The 21,134-nt window shown below is 41.8% G+C and overlaps 1 protein-coding gene and 1 pseudogene across 1 annotated transcript in view; one reads left to right on the forward strand and one right to left on the reverse strand.

Moving 5' to 3' along the window:
• DNAJB12 (DnaJ heat shock protein family (Hsp40) member B12) overlaps nucleotides 1-21,134 on the forward strand; it is a 51,401-nt gene that overhangs the window by 16,942 nt on the left and 13,325 nt on the right. The window contains exons 2-3 of the mRNA XM_083148461.1: nucleotides 14,114-14,273; nucleotides 16,565-16,710. Coding sequence (XP_083004587.1) covers nucleotides 14,114-14,273; nucleotides 16,565-16,710 — 306 coding nt within the window. The remainder of the gene's footprint in view (nucleotides 1-14,113; nucleotides 14,274-16,564; nucleotides 16,711-21,134) is intronic.
• Nucleotides 20,693-20,800, reverse strand: LOC146012764 (U2 spliceosomal RNA; annotated as a pseudogene).

Raw genomic sequence — 21,134 nt, forward strand, 5'->3', positions numbered from 1 at the left:
CCCTCGCGGGGCTCACTACGCTCGCCACCCTTCGGGCAGACGTGGATAGTGGGGGTGTTTCAGGAACACCATTAACACCTGTCATGTCAGCCATCTGAAACAATTATGACACGTGTTAACTGTCAAATGGATTTTACTGACTACGCTCCTCGTGGTGACACAATGCTGACTGACTATGCTAACTGTGTAAGCTCCGGTTAGCTGTGAACGTACACACAGTCACATCCACAAGCTGACTACAGGAATACGACACTGATAATGACAGGGACACTACCGCTGTTTTTGTTGCCACTGTAGCAATAATGCGTGAGGACATCTCTTTATTAGCTAATGGGGGCAAATGTATTACATATTTAAGAGCCAGGAAAATGAATCCAAATTTGAAAGAGAAATAAGCAGAAAATGTGATCTGACTCAATGTTTAGGACAGGGGTTCCCAATCTTATTTTAATCACGGCACCCTAGAGTATAAGAATTTTTGGTACTTCTTTACTTTCACGGCGCCGCGCGTACTTCCGGGTTACGCTCGCCACTAATTAAGTTAAATAAACGATGTTAACGCCATGCCAACATGGATAGTTCATACCTCCACTATCCATGTTGGCATGGAGTTGATTTTAATTAGCGTAGCGAGCCCGCAGCGTGGGCGAGCGAAGCGAGCCCCGCAAGGGGACTCTGACGCGCGGCGCCATGCTGGCGCCGTGAAAGTAAAGAAGTACCGGATTTTTTTCACGGCACCCCTAGGCCAAATTTATTTTAATTAGGTATGATTTATATGCGTTTCTTAGGGTCAGTTATGTGGAAAAGGGCAGGAATTGCTTCTGTTTGTACACATTCTATGATTGGCAGCCACCAGCACTGGTTTTGCTTATAAATAATTAACCATTAATAATTTGAGTTGGTCCTGGTCTACCAACCCAGGGCATCCCTGCATGTGTCCCGAGGCACCCCTGGGAGCCACGGCACACAGTTTGGGAACCACTGGTTTAGGAGATAGCTAGGCGCTCTCCCTCTCCATCCGTGTGCGACACTGTAAGCTCAACTGCAACACATCGCTACTGTAGTAATTGGATCCCTGTGGACGTGTATGTTTGTGTACATCACAGCAGATTCTCTCAGCTAGACCGGTCTGTTTACTGATACCTCCATTTAAATTTTTTTTTAATTATTATTATTATTATTTGCCTTTCATGTTTTATGTTTGAGCCATGTTGTATCTAATGCGGCTTTCACATTGCATAAACGTTTGAGACCCGGTATATTATGTTTTAAACCCCTTTCACACCGCACATAAATACCGGGGGGCAAATTTAATAGGGGGAGAGTTTCCGAAAGTGAGAGATTTTGGGAGAGTTTTCCCATTTTTTTTTTTTAAAGCAGCAATCCTTTACACAGCAAAACCAGGTTGATTTTGCCATGTAACTGATTGCCGCTTTAAAAAAAAAACTGGAAAACTCTCCCAAAATCTCTCTCTCTGATTCTCACACGTTATTACATTTGGCCCGGGTCTCAAGTAGGATTGCAGTGTAAAAGCAGGACAAACAGTAGCTATGAGAGCGCAGTGCATTTGAATGAGACGCTCATTACATTTGCACTGCGCTCTCATAGCTACTGCCTGAGTCCTATATACTGGTTCAGAGACGTTCACACTGCATAAAAACGGCTCTGAACCGTGTAGGCCTCTGCTTTTTACCCATTTGCAAATACCGGTTATTTGTAACTGGTAAATGCAGACTGGTGCTTTTACACTGAATCTCTTACCATTTTAAAAGTCTAAAAAAACAGCAATATACCAGTTAAGAGCTGCAGTGTGAAAGGGGTATGATACTTGCTGTGCTACTGTACAGATATACAGTTTTTATTTTTTGTATTTGTACACTTTTAGAAAGCACCAGATTTAGATATAGAGCCAACTTTTACAAAGAGTAATGTTTAACATTCTAGAAATACTTTTATTAACGCCTTTTAATGATCTGGAATCCCTGTTTGTTGTCCCTGGTGCTTTTATACGCATGCACAGAATTCCCTTTTATACAGCCCTGATGTATTCTGCAGCGCTGCACACTGAGGAGATTGTGATAAAAAAAAAATTACCTGTAATGACCCCAAAGTTGGCTATTATTATTATTATTATTATTATTATTCCCAAGGCCTTCTGGACATTGTACATTATAAATCTATGGATCAACTGTGAAACTGATATTTAATAATATATGTAACCCCAAAATGTAATCTGTTGGTTTTAAATATAAAAACACTGACTAAAATTGGTTCATTTGTAATAATGACCAGTAGCAAAAAAACTAATTGTAAATATGTGTCTGTGTGTAGTACATGTCGCAGTAAATATGGATTATGAGCCCCACTGAGGAGGAACTGGTGTGTGTGTGGCCAAATCTCTGTAGATCACTGAGAGGAATATGTGTGCGCTATATAAATGAATAATAATATTCTGTATGCCTAGTGCTACAATGTTGCAGCTCTTTATCACCGGACCCTCTGCTGTACTTAATCTGCAATCCTTACAGGCTTTTAAAACTAATTTCTTAGTTCTAGCCCAATGACTCTAGTACTCTTTGGTGGGTCACTGTGCCCACAATGCAAAGAAGACCAAAATGTAAATAAAGAGCATACTATCGTGTGTTATCCTAAAGTATTTAACAATCTTTCTAATACCATTTTCCCACATACTGTAGTAATGTATATTTGGAGTGATATTTAGTGTCTGATCAACATAAGACTTCTGATCATATACATTTTGCATCAGATAGGGTTTGTGGCATCGTGCGGAGGGTGGTTTAACATAAAGCAGCCCCCCTCAAACACTTTGGGGGGGTTTTCAGCACGCCCTGAGCTTACTGCAGGCTCTACCCATACAGTGATCAGTGGCAACTTCAGAGAAGGGGCTGCAGCACAGTCTATAATTCATAGGGGAACCACACTCACTGCCAGTTTGGAATGGCAGTGGGTGTGGCTCACCTATTTGAATTTTGTACTCTGAAGCCGCCACTGATGGTGAGTGAATGGAATGGTAACACACTTCTTTAACCCCTTCCCGACATTTGACGTATATATACGTCATGGCCGGGATGTACTTCCCGACACATGACGTATATATACGTCATTGCTTCTAACTGTCACCGCGTCTATAGACGCGGTGACAGTTAGGAGATGTCTGCTGTCCCTGACAGCAGACATCCCCCCTCGCCGCCCAGGGGGGGCAGGGATGCCCCCCCCGGTCGGCGATCGCTGTGATTGGCTGTTCAAATCTGAACAGCCATTCACAGCGTTTCCTGTGTAACCGGCGGCTAAGCCGCTCGGTAACACAGAAAACGGTGGTGATCGGTGCTGTTAAATACAGCACCGATCACCACCGATGAGCAGGAGCCCCCCCACCCACTCACCCGGCAGCCCGGCAGGTCCTCAGTAGGGGAAGCGCTGAGCGCACGCAGCGTTCCCGCCCCCCCCCCCCCCCCGCCAGGCTCAGCAGCAGCAGCAGCATGAGCTGCTGTAAAACTAAAAAAAATAAAAAAGACACACTGAATTATATATATATATATATATATATATATATATATATATATATATATATATATATATATATATATATATATATATATTTTGTGTGTATGTATATATGTATATATATATATATATATATATATATATATATATATATATATATATATATTTTGTGTGTATGTATATATGTATATATATATATATATATATATAAACTTGTTTGCAGGGCCGGGCACAACCTCCGAATAATTGGTACTTGCCGGGTGCCTTTGCCAACAGGGTAATGCAGACTTCTTTCACATAGGACACGGCACTCCAGGTCGATATAAAACGTAGAAATTTTATTGAGACGGCAACGTTTCAATACATCCGTATTATCATCAGGCTCAACATTGCTAACAAAGACACATACTTATATACCCCCCAGGTGTACCTTACGTCTAGGGAACGCCCCCCAGACGCAACAGCGTGCTATGTAAGACGCACATAGTATATCACATTGCTAAGCAACAGGACTTACTATGATGTCCCTTAACCCTTAACATGCACCATCATGTCAATAATAATTGAAACATATACAAAATATATAGAAAAAATAGAAAAAAAGAGAAAGTAGAAAAAATATATAAAAAAAACACAAACAGCAAAAACATGTAATCCCTATACCAAAGAACATTACATACAAAAGACCATATAATCATATCAAGAAGATAGAATAGCAATTGCACAATTATATCAACACATTAATACCGGAATATTCATTGAGACCATTAGGGGCAACTGTGCCCAAACGGGCAATCCAGCGCGCCTCACATTTAAGTAATTGTAAACCACGATTACCTCCCCGAATAGAGGGGGGAATGTGGTCTATCATGCGGTATCTCAAACTGGATAGACTGTGTCGTTTCATGGCAAAATGTCTGGAGACTGGTTGGTCACTCGTTCCCTTTACAAGAGCCTTCCGTATGGACGATCTATGGGCCGTCATCCGCTCCTTAAAGGGGCGTTCAGTTTTTCCTATATAAGATAGGCCACAAGGACATAATATTTAATATACCGTAAAGGGTGTACTGCACTTAAGTAAATATCTAATAGGAATTGGTCTACCAGTCTGGGGATGATTGAAAGATGTGCCAGGTATTAAAAAACTGCATGTAGTACATACACATCGTATACAACCCACTTTCATAGATGGTCTAATAGATGTAAGTGCTGAAGCATCTGTTTTAACCAACATATCTCTGATGCTCTTAGATCGCTTAAAACTGGGAAGAAGTTTAGTCTGGGATAAACCTAGATTGGAATCCGCTTGTACTAGTGGCCAATGACGACGTATTATTTTGGTAAGGGTAGGGCTATGTTGGTTGTATGTAGTTACCCATGGTAACCGATCATTTAACCCTTCATCTGATTTAGAAGTATGCAACAATTCCATTCTATCCATGGATAACACTTTTTCCTTGATAGTTTCCAATTCAATTAAGGGATATCCTCTTTGGGAAAAACGTGTGATCATGTCATCCATCTGAGCTGTTGCTATCACAGGATCTGATACTATACGCTTAACTCTCAATAACTGTGAATATGGTAGACTACGTATTGTTGACCTCGGATGACAGCTATTATAATCCAATAAATTATTTCTGTCTGTAGGTTTAGCGTACAGACTAGTGGAGATAATTCCATTGTTAATTTGAATATGAACATCCAGAAAGTGGATTTCATGATCACTAAATGTAAATGTAAATTTAATCGGGTTGTCACTGTTGTTATGAGCTTCCAATAGCTGAACTAAATCTTCAGGTGCACCCTGCCATAATACCAATAGGTCATCGATATAACGATAATAACGAACGACTCTATCAGCAACCGATGGTTGGCCAAAAAATAAACTTTGTTCAAGTTCGAACATGAAAATATTAGCATATGAGGGGGCGACCGCCGCCCCCATCGCCACACCCATCAGTTGCAGATAGAATCGCTCGCCATATACAAAGAAATTCTTTGACAAGATCATAGACATAAGTTCCACAATGAAGTCCACATCAGGTCCCTGATATAGTGGATTGTTAGACAAAAATCGTTTCAACGTAGCTAATCCCATGGTATGTGGAATAGATGTATACAGTGCACTAACATCGATAGTGAACAAATACACATCATTAAGCACACTAGGTATGTCATGCAATTTTTTTAGCAAATCAGTTGTATCCATAAGGTACCGTGGATGTCCTCGAATGCATGGTTGCATCAGGCTATCTAGATATATCGATGTAGGTTGCATTAACGATCCTCTTGCGGCCACGATAGGCCTACCTGGAGGATCGGTAATCGATTTATGTATTTTCGGTATACAATAAAATTGCGGCACCAAAGGAAACGCTGGCAACAGTGCTTTTTTCAACACTTCAGTCATAATACCATTATCCACTGCATGTTGTAAAATAACTGACAATTCACTGGCAAATAATGCAGATGGATCTCTATCCAATCTGCGATAAGTCGACACATCGTTTAAATGACACATAATTTGTAAATGGTATCTGTCCAGGTCCATGATCACTAGTGCTCCGCCTTTGTCCGCGGGTCGGAACACTATTGACCCGTCCTGAGACAGAGATCGCAAAGCAAGACGTTCCTGTTTACTGATATTAGCACGAATAGGCACATGATTTTTAATAGCAGTTCTAGCTTCAAAATCAGTAACAGTGGAAAACGTAGAAATAGTCTGATTCAGAGACTGGGGGTCAAATGTAGACTTCGGCATGACCTTATGTAACTGTTTAGGAATAGAGTCCCGTACGGATGTCGACATACTCACAGTACCAGAAGGCTCAGCTTGGGGTTTATTGTAAAATTCCTTTAGACGTAAAGAACGGGACAATCTGTGATGTTCAACAGTCCACTGAAGATCATTAAAACTGGAGGATGGAATAAAGGATAATCCTTTCGACAAAACCTTCTCCTCAGTTTCAGATAACTGATGTGAGGACAAATTCAAAATTAAGTTACTTTGGGTATATATATATATATGCTGCTGCGCTGAGTCCGGCACTCCCAATTACTCCAAATACACTTGGCCCAGGTGCCCATCCAGGGGAAAACGATAACTCGCCTCCACATACAATGAATACAAGAAAGATGTCACTCCGGGTCTTGGTTGAAAAAAGTGCAAAAACTTTACTGGCAGATGTCTACGCCGTTTCGGGACTCGCCCGTCTTCAGGACATGCACAGTACAAATGAAATACAGTGACATATTTATACATTACCAGTTCAGAGAAAATGAAAATGAAAAATTACATTTTTTCATTTGCACAGCCCAGTTGTATCAAAATTGGTGAAACCCCTGGGGGTTTGAAATGTACACTATACCCCTTGTTGAATTCCCTGAAGGGTGTAGTTTGCAAAATGGGGTCACTTGTGGGGGAGGTTCCTAACTTTTAGCATCTTATGGTGCCTATAAACCTACATGGTGCCTAAAAAATAATCTCATAAAAAGGAGGCTCCAAAATCAAGTAGGTGCTCCTTCTATTATGAAGCCTGTGGTTTGGTCACCGTGCACACTAGGGCCACATATAAGATATTTATGAAAACAAAAGAATTGGGGGAATCCATTTTTAGTCACATTTCTCTAGTAAAATCTACTGTGTTCCTTAGAAAAATGTATTAAAATTGAAAATCTGCCAAAAAAATTAAATTTTGGAATTTCACCTACACTTTGTTTTAATTCTTGTGAAACACCTAAAGGGTTAACAAACTTCCAAAATGCTGTTTTGAATACTGTGAGGGGTGCACTTTTTGAAATGGCATCATTTATGGGGGTGTCTCACATACAAGTCCCTCAAAGTCACATCATAACTGAACTGGTCCCTAAAAAAATCAGAGTTTGAAATTTTCTTGAAAATTTGAGAATTTGCTATTCATATTTTAAGCCTCCTAGTGTCCAAAAAAAATGAAAATGAGGTTGAAATAATGATGGCAACATAAAGTATACATATGGTCTATGTTAGTTATTAACTATTTTGAGTGGTAAGATTATTTGTCTCACAATCAGAAAATTTAACATTTTGCAAATCGCAAAATTTTCCATTTTTTTACGACATTTTGGAATTTTTCACAAAAAAACACAGACTGTATCGACCAAAATTTACCACTAACTTGAAGTACAATGTGTCACGAGAAAACAATCTCAAAATCACTGGGATAAGTAAAAGCAAAAAAAAGTTATCCCCACTTAAGTGATACATGCCAGATTTGAAAAAAAGGGCTCTGTCAGGAAGGCAAAAACAGGCTCCGTCAGGAAGGGGTTAAATAAGAGGATTTCGGCATACAATAGGAACCTTGCAGGATTGAAGCAGATTATTAAGAGGAAAGTTTATTGTTTAACTTAAAAGGTCATATTTGGACACTTTACATAGGGCTTTGCTGTCCCTTTTTTTACCGTTTATCAGCCCCCTGATCCTTTAGCCAGTCTAGGTTGATTCATCTATTTCACAAGTAAAATTACCCTGGTCCTGGTTTTTTTTATTCGCATTACCCTCAGTGGTAGTGGCTCGTTTTTTTCTTCTTTTTTTTTAATGGTTTTCTTCATAGACTGGGGGCCAGATGTATCAAACTACATAAAGTGATAAACAGCCAGCCAATCAGCTCTTACCTGTCATGTCACAGGTGGATTTGAAAAATGACAGATATGAGCTGATTGGCTGGGTTTTTATCTCTCCATTTTATCACTTTTGATGCTTGATCCATCTGGCCCTGGGTGTGAAAAATGATAGTATATGGATGGTTGGTGGTTTATCACTCTCTACACTTTATCACTTTTCAAGGCCTAGTACACCTAGCCCACTGCCAAACAGTGTTGTTGAGCCGCACGCAATCCTTGAACCATAAAGGCTGGGTACACCCTGTTTTTGATCAGGACGACCATCTGGGCTATTATTCGCCTAGCATAAGGCCCCAATCTCTGTGCTACACAATTTATTTTGAGAAAAATCAGCCGATTTCTTATGACATCTATGTTGGGATAATGAGGCCAAGATCTTTGGTCTTGGCCAACAGATGGGATAAGTAATGTTTGTGAGCAAGACTTACCTAATCTACCTGCAAAAAGCAGGAATGATCATTCATGCACACTACACAAAAAAATCAGGCCAATATCCTTCTCCTTTGCAATTGGCAAAATAATTGTATAGTGTGTCCCTAGCTTATGTCTGGGCTGGGAGACTTCTTTTTAAAGCAACGCAAAGTACTTTCACATTTGCTGAGCAACAGGGTCCAGAGCTCCATTCAAGATGCAATCTTCTCCAGATTGGTTGTAGCCTACATCTACAAATACTACATATGAAACGTCCCAGACTTTACAATTTGTAATAGTTTTTGTGTTGGAACATCTGCAAACTCACACAAAGGCCCTTATTCAGATCTGATCACAGTACAAATTTGTTTGGAAAATGGGCAAAACCATGTGCACTGCAGGTGGGGCAGATGTAACGTGCAGAGAGAGTTAAATTTGGGTGGGGTGTGTTGAAACTGAAGTATAAATTGCAGTGTAAAAATAATGCATCCAGTATTTACCCAGCACAGAAACAATATAACTCACACAAATTTAACTCTCTGCACATATTACATCTGCCCCACCTGCAGTGCACATGGTTTTGCCCATTTTCCAAACAAATGTACTGCGCTCAGATCTGAATAAAGGCCAAAGAGGGCTCCTGTCACAGTCTCTGTTCTGTGTGCATTTCCAGTTTAAGCCAGAAGTGAGCTCACAGTGGGTCAGAGCAGTCCCTCTCACATTGGAGGTTATTCTGGTTGACTTTGAAGGCTGTGAATTTCGCAGCCTTGTGAGTCCCCCAGACTCCGCCCTCGTCACTGGGGAATTATCATTAGAATGCCCAGCATTTTCAGAAGAATACCCATGAAATGCTGGGCATTCCCATAGGCCAATACTCATGGTCCACCACCACACGCCCCCCACCCACACTGTTGTGTACGAGCGCCTAGCGAATAATCTATTCACTGTGGCCGCTCGCATACAGTGGCTGCACATGTGCATAACTGATTATGCGCTTGCACAAAAAAAATCTGTCTGAATCGTGCAAATGCGTGGGGGATCACCCCCATTGTTACAATAGAAGGAAGGTACCCAGTGGTCTGCCATCTGTTGTTGTTCTTCCGCTCTAAGAGATAGTCACTCTAGACCTAAACCAAGTATCTGGCTGCTCCACTCACTCAGTTCCCTTTTTAGAAAGAACTAGAAAAGCCATATACACAATAGTGAGTAAGCCCATTGGGTACAATTTCTCAAAACCAGAACAAGTTTGTCATTTAAACTGATATTAAAAGTTCAAAATTCGCATTTATTGTCATTTAATGATGATCAGTGTCCATTATTTTGATAGAATTTCAGTAAAGGGAGTCAAAATTTGTGAGAAATCCTATGTGTGTCAAGCCACAGACTTTATCGGGGTATATCTTCCAATGAATCGGGATTAAATCCTCAAATGTAATCCTGAATATAAATGCTTTCAGACAATCTAGAAGACCTTTGGTTCATTACCAGTAATATCCTGGCTTCTTAATTGAGTCAACCTATGGATATATCGTAAATATAAGCAGCCCGGTACAAACAAAGTCTAACCTTTATCTATTTGACAGACTTCTGTGGTTTTCAAAACAAACAAAAAATGATTGCCTTGAGAGAACTACCGGGGAGAGGAGATTAACCCCTGAGATCCATTGAGGACTCCTACTGCTGGAACTGATAGTTCGACAATAGACATTGACTCTTCTTTTCAGCCGCTGCAGCTTATCAAGCACCTGAGATGCCAACCCGCTGAATACCCACCTCCTCTCCGCTGCCGAATACCCTTGGTACCATGTGAGAGGATGTGTACGAAAACGGACTTTTATTTGTGTGCGCCTGGACGAAGACTGGGTGTGTGGCTGATGTTCTGTAACATCTGCTGCCTTCCCCCGACATTGAGGGTTTCCATGCGCCATCCCCCTGACCATCCCCATCCCTAGTGTTCCCGCTAGGTTGTTTTAGCGGGCGGTGTTCGATTTTTTTTTTTTTTTTTTTTTTTTAAGGGCAAAATGCACCCTGCCCCTCTAGCAGCACCCCAATAAAAGAGCCTGCCCCAGACCCCACCGATGTGACCGGGGAAGCTCAACGCCTCCGTGGATGGCAATGCCCGGCACTTCCCCAGCTGTGCATAGCCTTCGGAGGGGCCGTGATGGCTTTGGTGAAGGCGACCACCCGGTTCCTAGAAGGAACACTACACCTCTGTCCCACCCCGCCCCCTGTGCGACTGCCTCCATCCCCCCCACCCCCCTGTGCGAATGCCTCAGGGATTGCAAGTCTCCAAAGGTGTCAGTACAGCGGACACCATTTGGCATATACACATGCGCAGAGCCAAAACCCCTTATTAGCAAAACACCTATATTAGCATATACACATGCGCAGGGCCAAAACATCCTTCCACAGCGAATACGCCATGGACCGATCGTTATTGAATCGGGTTCTTCAGTTTCCCCCAGCACCTTGTATGATACCAGTAACATGGTCTCAATCCTATATTGTAACATAATTCAAAGATCTTGGTTACATATATTTCTGAAAATGTATGAATAAGCCCCCAAACTGTTTTATATTGAATACTGTAGAATTTGTGTAACCAATGGAGGGGCTGAGCAGTTTTGCAGACGATGATCATCTGGCGAGGAAGATCAGCCTCCCAGCTGCATTCATGATGGAGTGTAGTGGTGAGAGTCTGTATTGGGGAAGGCCAGTAAGGAGACTATTGCAATAATGCAGGAGATGAGAGAATGGATAACAGATTATGCAGTGTTTTTGTTTCATGTAGCATGATTTTTAGACCGATTTAAATGTGGAAAACAAAGGACCGTTCAGTCAAGAATGACACCTAAGCAGAGAGCTTGTGAGGTAGGGTTGATTGTCCTTGGTAACTACTATTGCTTGGTGGAAATCTTATTCAGTTTTTTTTTTAAATATTCAGTTTGAGGTGGCAAGATTAACATCAGGCGGTAATGGCAGAAATGCATTCAGTGACACAGTCCAATACAAATGGTGACCGGTCTGGGGAGAATAGGTAGATTGAGTATCATCCGCATACAGATTTTACAAGAATCCAAAAGAGCTGTGCTGGCAGGAGTACCAGCCACCAGAGGGATTGCTTGGCCATCACTGAATGATTATATTCTTGGACCTAACATAGTAGCCAGCATCAATGCTGTACCACAGGACCTAGTAAGCCTAGAAATGCATTTCTAAAACTACATCCTCTAAACTTGTGAGGTGTTTGTGTGGTTTCTAATTTTTTTAAATAAAAAAAAAAAAATAAAAAAAAAATTACGTAAGTTTTTTTAACTGCTTTGTTTTGGTAGGTTTTGTTTTTCTTTAAGGCACAATGCGGTATGGCAAATGCTTTTATCCTAAAACATTTTGTCTATGTGGAAATGTTTTACAAATTTGCAATTACAGAGCTGTCACAGATAGAACTGCTTGTGTGCAGAAAATCAGATTCTGTTTTCTCAAGGCAATGCTGACAGTAATGAGCTCCTTTTGGCCTGAGAACTCCAATTACTGTGCAAAAACAGATAACTGCTGGGCTCAGTCTGCCGCTCCATAGGTGCCTCTTTAATGAGAGGAGAACCCAACACATATTGAGGTAGTAATTGGTTAGACTCCTTCCTTTTCTATTCCCTGTTCTAAATCACAATCTGTGAGTGAATGAGGCACCATATGATTATTATGAAATAATGTTAGATATACTGTGTATGGAACTTTAATATACATGGTGCCCAATCACGGGCAGATTTGGTAGGGGGTTGCTATTGTGTGCCCATGACTGAAATAAAGGGAACTGATGCTTCCTCCCCTTTATATTCTGTTTTTATTATACACCGAATCAGAACGGCATTGTCTGTCTCCCAGCCCTGGCCATTTACTGCATGGCTGCACAGTTAGTGGGGATGCTTTGGTCATAATAAAGCCACCATAGAGTGGCTAAAGGGTGTTGTGTAGTGAACTCTAGAGGTTTGGGGGGGATTATCTCCAACCACCAGACATTTCCGAAATCTGCGCTTTAATATCAGTAGATATTCGGGGGGGGGGGGGGGGGGGCTGCATTGCAATATCGCCAGGGTTTTGGGGCTCTGCGTTTTATAGTGACCCCCAGAACATTATTTTGCGGACCACAGTGCTTTGTGTATGTGTTTTGTACAGCAGATACTTGAATAATCTCTGAAATGGATAATAGTTCGGGCTGGTAGGATTTTGTATTTATACATTTCATTGAGTACATTTAACATGCCTGCACTTCTCCTCACAAGCCAGTTTCCATTGCAGCAGGGTAGTAGAAGAGCCGGGTAACTGATGTTCTGTTGCTGTACTACTGTTGCAGCACAAGCTCACAGACTGTATCCATGTTTTATCCCCTGCCTTGGGGAGAGAGAAAGTGGACCAGCCAGTCAGCTCCTAATTTTCTGCTACAGGCTGCATTTGATAAGACCGCAACTGGTTGGCTGCAGCAGGAAATGCTTGGCGTGAACGAGAAGTTTGCCTACAGATTAAGAGACTCTGATGCACAACAATATAAGTGTCTTATATAAAATTAATCAATGTTGGGTCAGTGCTGTCGACCAAGAATTTTCAGGCGGGATTCAATGGCCCGCCTGCCATGGGAAGAGAAGAGGGTGTGGCTGTGAGCTGCGGCTGGAAATCATCGAGCTGCAGCCGGGAGCTCGTCAATTCCCGGCTGTTCTCTGCAGAACGAGTCCGATTTGCTTGTGAAGTCAGGCTCATTTTCCTTAGAACCCCTGTTCAATGCTGTCTGAGAAGACAGCATTGATTAGAGCCCCGCAGCCATCTTCCCCGTCGGAAATGGCTACCGGAGGAATGAATCTCCCTCCTAGTCTCCTTTTTAGCAAAAAAAAACCAAAACACTATAAAAAGATGCCTGATGCTAGAAGACTTGCATGCATCCTGGCATGGCAAGAGTGACTGCAGAGAAGATGAATGAGGAGACCCCAGAATGGTAGTGGATGTGCTTCTTTTTAGCTGTATATAAATGGCTGCTCTAATTGCTATTTATATTCTCAATAAATAAATGAAAAAGCAAAAAAGTGACTTACAGTTGAATACATTAGACCTTTGGTTCTCAAATTCGGCCCTCAGGACCCCATACAGTTCATGTTTTCCAGCTCACCGACCGGTGCACTCATTACTGACACATTTTAAAAGATCACAGGTGGAGCTAATTATTTTACTGCATTCTATGAGAACACCTTCAAAACACGCACTGTGTGGCGTCCTGAGGACCGACTTTGAGAACCTGTGCAGTAGAGGACAAGTACAGGGTACATATACATAGCTGCACTGCAGAGGACACTGGAATAAGTATTCGGTGGCATAAAAGTGCAGGATGTGGGGCCTTAAAAGCTGGTGAAGTAAGAGAAGGAAAAGCACATGAAGGAAGAGGGTCCTGCTCGTTGTAGACAGGGTGTTACACCATCTGTCACCCCTTCTGCTGCTCTAATTAGACTGTCTTTTTCTTTTTTTTCTTTAGAGCTCATTGAATCCTTAACGAAAAACAGCCAGTCTAACGGCACAGAGCCTACAAAACCTTGTCACCGGAGGAATGCAGCCGAAACGCCATCTGCAAATGGGGAGGCAGGAGGGGAAACTAGCAAGAGCTTCACACCAGACCAGGTGGAAGCCGTAAAGAGGTGAGTGATGTGGCTGGTCACCATTTCTGCGTACTACGGCCGTATTTTGTTTGTTAGCAGGTGTCTTTTTTTAGTTTACGATTACTATTCAGTTTTTAATAAAACAGTTTTATGGGGTGTTTTTTTTTTTTTTCTTTATTATTCACTAAACCCAACCATTGTGACCATCAATAATTTACTTGTGCACACAGCAGATTACACATTACATGGAGAACATTGTGTAGGCGGAGGATACTGCGGTGGCTGCTGCATATTGCTGAAAAAAGAACATTTTGTGGTTAATTGCATAAAAGCATGTTTCTATACCACTATTGTCTTTGTCTATATTTAATCATCAGCCACTGCCTTGTTACTGTAACAGGAAGATAACAACACATAAATATAGTTGTTAAATGCAAAAGTATTAAAAAAGTGCTCCGGGTCTGAGGGTGTATCAAACCATTTTAAATAGGTAAACTAGCAGCCAATCTGCTTCTAACTCCAATTTGACAGGCTCGGTTTAAAAAAATGTCAGGAGCTAATTAGTTGATACTTCTCTCAAAGCTTTGATACATTATCAAGAGCATTGCACAGAATTATAGGGGGAACCTTATAAATCTGTGTAATGTTCTTGATAATGCATAATAGTCATGTATTGATTTATTTCAAAGGCTAGATGCACCAAACGTGTATCTTTCAAAGCCCTGTAAGGGGTGTGTGTGTGTGTGTGTTTTACATGTACAAGTGAAGATAATGGAGGAGATTTATCAAGCTGTACAGACTGTTAAAGAAAAGTTGCCTAGACCAACCAATCAGCTTGGCTGTGTTTGACAACTTCTCCACTTTATCTTTCTCTGATACTTAAAGCATCTCCACCAATGTAATTTAAAGGTGCATTATCACATATTGAGAGTTTTCTTCATCCCTCTCACCTAGGGGGAGATTTGTCAAACCTTCTAAAGATGGCAAATGGAGGTATTGTCCATCGGAACCAATCCGATTAAGCCATCCGTTATCTAGTACATTCTGGAAAAGGATAGCTAGAAACTTGTTGCAGTGGCATATCTATAATGAGTGCAAGGTGTGCGGTGAGCAGGGACCCTTGAGTCCACCCTGCACCCATTTCTTAATACTTACCCCCCCCCCCTCCAGAGTACTGTGTCTGTGACAGTAGTATTGCGCAAATTGCCAGGAAAATGGCTACTGTGCCATTTTCCTGGAGAACTGCACATGTGCACAACACCCTGGCAAAGCTATGGGGTCTCCTAGTGCCCAGAGTATATTGTGCTGCCGCCTAGAGTGTATTAATGTGCTACATTCAGCATCGCCACCTTTTCATACAAACCTTTTTATTCTTTAGGTAATCTCAACCTTTTTTTATTCTTCTTTTTTTGTGAGGATAATCATATGCCTATCCCAATCATGTTTAACTTGCTGCCTCTGCCACCTCTAGTGGGAGGCTATTCCTCTTATCCATTACCCGTTCTGTGAAGTATTTTGTGCTAACATTTCCCCAGAACCTACCAGGAGAATTTTGGATAACGGATTATTCTGTATTTCGGAATATTTTAATATTTCAATGATGTATTTTGAAGTATCTTGCATTTATGCTGTATAAACACATAAAATACACACAAATATATTTTATTACCACATAAAATACACACAAATATATTTTAATTGTTCAAAAAACAAGGTTTCAAAACGTGAAACAAAATGTGTGTACTATCTCAGCACTGAATTTGAATGCCAAGCAATCATTGTCTTGCACATATATAGTGCCAGTTACATATCATGTCACCAGTAGTGATGTTACACATGTCCCCAGTGAGTTTTTAGCAAAAAAAAAAAAAATTTTTTTCCACTTTCTGGAATGTCCGTATTTCGGAATAATTCGGATAACGGATATTCGGATACGGGATACTCGACCTGTACTACTTTTCCTTTTGAAGAAGGTTTCCTTCCTGGACTTTGTCAAAGCCCTTGGTATATTTAGATTTTTTTATCATGTCGTCAACGTCCGACAGTCTCAGCACAGGGTCTGGGGCACATGGCTGCATGTAGCAGGAGAGACCCTATTGGGTAGATACTTTCCGAAGTGGTAATGCATCTGTAATTTGCAAGGATGTATTTAAGAATTATCTGCTTGACCGTATGCAGTGATCAGAGAGAAATGACTGGAGGTGAGACTGCACCAATGCTTATACATTACTACTGCTTTGAACTGGTTGTAAGCTGTCATAATTGTGTAACATGTTCTGTAATGTTCTAGTGTGTAAAAATCTACATTGTGAGTTTCTGCTCTTGAATAGGATAAAACAATGCAAAGACTACTATGAAATCTTGGGTGTAACCAGAGAAGCCACAGAAGACGATTTGAAGAAATCTTACAGAAAATTAGCATTAAAATTTCATCCAGATAAAAACCACGCTCCTGGTGCCACGGAGGCCTTTAAAGGTACGTCCACGTCCAATCTTCTTTTCAAGATGAAACATTAAACCTCTCTAGCAACAGTGTGAGTAGAATATACTACAAGCCCTATTAAAGTTGTAGGAGACAATGAATCCAGAATAGGGAGAGTCTACCAGTGAGGAGTACACCAGGGATCTAGCAGTACGGATGTATTTGTGAACATACGTACTGGTAGTGACTGGGAAATCTGCCTTTTTGAAGACAAAACAAAGGTATGTAACTCTACACTTCCTAATTGGGCTCTCCAAAATAATACCTGATCTCATTGTATAAGAGGAGTGTTGCAACAACAACTTTATACAAAAAAAAAAAATGGACAATCATACACTTGGGTGTCACATATTCAAAGACTACATATGGTATTAATGGAGGAAATGCATCTAACCTTCTGCATAGTGTACACGTTACCCATAGAAAGCAGCCTGCTTCTAGCTAGCCTTTATTAAATGATATATACAATGTTGGGTATAAAATGCTGTGGGCAGCTTCTCCACTTGTCCTCTCTTCACTTTCTAGAAGGTTTGATACATCCCCCCAATTATGTGACATTGTATTACGGTGGAGGAAAGGGCTTAGTAGTCATTTATTTCATACAGGAAGTGTTGATACATCTCCCATTCACTTCTGATTGACCAACACCTGCGCTAATAGATATCCTGCATTGCTGCTTAGTGCAGTGATGCAGTATGGTTTAGGATGTCCGTGTATTAAAAAGGGAGATGGAGGGGGAGGGGAGGAATGTAACACAAACGTAACGTTGTTGCAATGAGGTGGCAGCAGGACCTGTAAGCACATTTGGAGAAACATTAATAATTACTTTTTAGTGTGAGAAAGCAGAAAATGCTTGATGCATTGGCTCCCTACTGTTATGTTACACAGGAAGAGGATTTCATAGCAGGAATATGTAGGTCATCGGTTAAGGTACACCTTAGGGCCACTTCACTTAATCCTCATGGAATGCAGATTCTGTTCATAACCGGTGGCAGCTCATGTACAGCTGAATCTGACCACTAGTGTAGTATGGTTTTCACCTCTGCCTGGAGGCTTCCTAATATATGATAGATTGTCAGAACGGTGCTTTGTCCTACATCACACAGCCGATCCAGACTAAGGTTTCTCAGTATGTATAGCTTGGTGCCAGGAAGTGAGTTTAATGTACTGTAAAACTGCTAATGCAAAACTAAATACATTCAGAATTAATTTAGGCAACTATTTTTAATTGACAGTTGAAACTAGTTTTTGTAGTAACTTTATAAAAAAAAAAAACTACTTTATCATAAATAAAAATATTGGCTCACAATATTTCTTTTGCAAAAGCCCTATCAATCACAAAAAATATCTAAACCAACCTATGACCCAACAGTAATGTAATACATACAAAGTCCTTGGTTACATTGTATGGGAGAATTCAATTCTGCGCTGACCAATGAGATGAAGGCACATTGGGGCAGATGTGTTAAGCCTGGAGACAAGATAAACTGGAGATAAAGTGAAAGGAGATAAAGCACCAATGAACAGTGTTTAAAAAGGACAGTTGGGAGGTGATTGGCTGGTGCTTTGGGCCAGATGTATCAAGCTTCAAAAAGTGATCAAATGGAGAGTGATAAACAGCCAGCCAATCAGCTCCTACCTGCCATGTTACAGGCTGTTTAAAAAATGACATGTAGGAGCTGGTTGTTTATCACTGTCCATTTTATCACTTTTTGAAGGTTGATACATCTGGCCCAGAATCTCATTTCGCTTTCTATCCACTTTATCTCCAGTTTCTCTTCTCCAGGCTTAATACATCTGCCCCATTGCCAGTAACATCGCTAAGTTTCCCATGCATCCTATATTAGCGATGTTTGTTTGGTTACTGTCATACAGCTATACATTGTGGCAGCACTTCACCCTGAAGTAAATTCCCCCATATATTTGACGTGAAATCGGTTTGGTCATAAGAGACGAAAGCAGTTAACATTAATGAAGGGTTTTAAAGACAGGAAGCTGAAAATAGTACTTGAAAAATAGGCAAATTATTAAGTTGAATTTGAGACTCGGTCGTGTGTGGTTGAGACGTGCTGACTACACACAGTGCACTGGAAATGGAGCAGCCATCTGCATTGTCTTTCTGCTAAACTGCACTGTATGCACTGCTAATATTTTACCTGGCTCTAAAAGTAGAGATGTACTTGCTAAACCGTGTACTGAACATCTGACACCTTGCCCTGAATAGTATGATTATTCTAAAAAAAAAAAAATTTTTTTGCTTTTGACCTCGCTCAAACGCACACAATATCTGCAGACCTCTGTGATGCTTCCGGTACATCTGGTTACTGTAGCATTATCCCATGATCAGTCATTCTTGCTGCACAGGATGAGCGCTCAGCTTCTGGCAAGTATGATCATAGGATAAAGTCCAGGCTAAAGCAGATTACTGAACACTCAGCTGCTGGGACTGCAGATTTGAACACACTGATATTATATAATGGATTCTGATGGGGGCGGAGACCTCAAATATGAAATGGTTTCTTAACATGTTTTATTGTAAACTGAGGCTACTTAATATTTGGCATTGTTACAATTTTGGCATTTCACTAAACATGCGATGCATTTATGAGTTATAAAATATGGCAATTAGTGAAGTGGTTGGTGGTGTGTTTGTGTTAGTGGATTAGTGGAAAGAAAATATATGAAAATTAATCAAATTCCCTGATTGGACAGTGTTGTGGCTCCAGATTTGTCCTCATACATCTAACCTCAAGACCGTGAGATGCCTGGAGGGAGTGAAGCACTGAGTTTGAAAAAACTCAGGAGCCCGAGGTGTGCTTCCCACCACCAGTGCTGTGCCTAAACACGTGCAAAGGAGGCCGTGCGATCGAATGGGTCCGTCTCCGAAGAGACAGGGCCCCGTTTTTCCCCTAACCCCTCTCAACCATAAGGCCGAAGAGGGGAAAATAGGGAACGGTGGGTCCTCTTCGCCGAAGCTTAGAGAGACCCTCATTCCTCAACCCCCGAAAGGGTTAGGACGGTGGGTCCTCCGCACCCCATGGTTTGGAGAGACCCGCAGTGGACTTCCCTCCGCCTTGCGGCTCGGGGTCGTCCTCGGGGGGACCGAAGCTCTCCCCAAAAGGCGAGAGCTTCGGCACATTGGGGAAATGGAAGGCCCAAAAGGGTCGACAACACTTACCCAAAAAAAACGTGACAAACTACAAAAAAATACAAGGAACGTGAAAAGTGACAAACGTGAGAAGGGGAAGAGAAATAAATAATAAAGGACCCTAGCCAGAAGGCCAGGGTGGGGGTGTGAAAAATTGTCCTACCCCATCCAAAAGGACGAGGTAAGGACGTGAAGCGCATACCTAGAGGGAAAGTGCGCAGTGCTAGTGCCATACTAGTGCATGGTGATTTTGGGATCACCCGTGCATGTTCGGCACCCCCGAGTTTCCCCGGGGGCACAGGGCAGCCTCAGACTCCAAGCAGCCAGCCAGTCAGCGTCCGACCAAGTGTTTCTCCGCCTCACCAGCAGGCCCTTTCCGGCCCCCCGGCATGGGAATGGATACTTCACCGGGCTTTTCGATGAGTCTCCCCCGCAGCGGCCGAATAGACCAACCGAAGGAGAAGAAAACACCTACTCATTCCCGACGTTTCACCTCTCCCAGGGATTGAGTACTGGGCTGGGCTTTTCGCTGTCTCCCTGGCCGAGGGCGACATGTTAAAAAATGGACCAGAGAGCAATCTACTCGGTCCCAGCTTTTCCCGTCTTCCTGGGATTGGATACTAGACCAGGCTTTTCGAGTGACTCTCCCTCGGAGGCTATAGACCCCCGAACAAGAGCCCCATCTACTAGGCCCGATGCTTCTCCCCTCCCTACCAGTAGGAGAGTGTGTCCCCCCCCCCCCCCCCCCCTACGGCAGGATGAAGATACTCAGTGAGACTTTGCACCCGCCCAGAACATGAGGCATTCCCGTTCCTCAGCTCAGTAGCAAGGTGGTTTAGTCCAACCTTTCTCTATTCTCTGCCAGGGGGGCGGTCCAGACCCAACTGATAAGAACAGATACTACACTTGATCTTAGCCAAAAGGCAGAGAAGCGATGATCATAGGATAAAGTCCAGGCTAAAGCAGATTACTGAACACTCAGCTGCTGGGACTGCAGATTTGAACACACTGATATTATATAATGGATTCTGATGGGGAGCGGAGACCTCAAATATGAAATGGTTTCTTAACATGTTTTATTGTAAACTGAGGCTACTTAATATTTGGCATTGTTACAATTTTGGCATTTCACTAAACATGCGATGCATTTATGAGTTATAAAATATGGCAATTAGTGAAGTGGTTGGTGGTGTGTTTGTGTTAGTGGATTAGTGGAAAGAAAATATATGAAAATTAATCAAATTCCCTGATTGGACAGTGTTGTGGCTCC

The sequence above is a fragment of the Crinia signifera genome, chromosome 6, assembly GCF_055691185.1.
Source record: "Crinia signifera chromosome 6, ASM5569118v1, whole genome shotgun sequence".
NCBI classification, from domain to species: domain Eukaryota; kingdom Metazoa; phylum Chordata; class Amphibia; order Anura; family Myobatrachidae; genus Crinia; species Crinia signifera.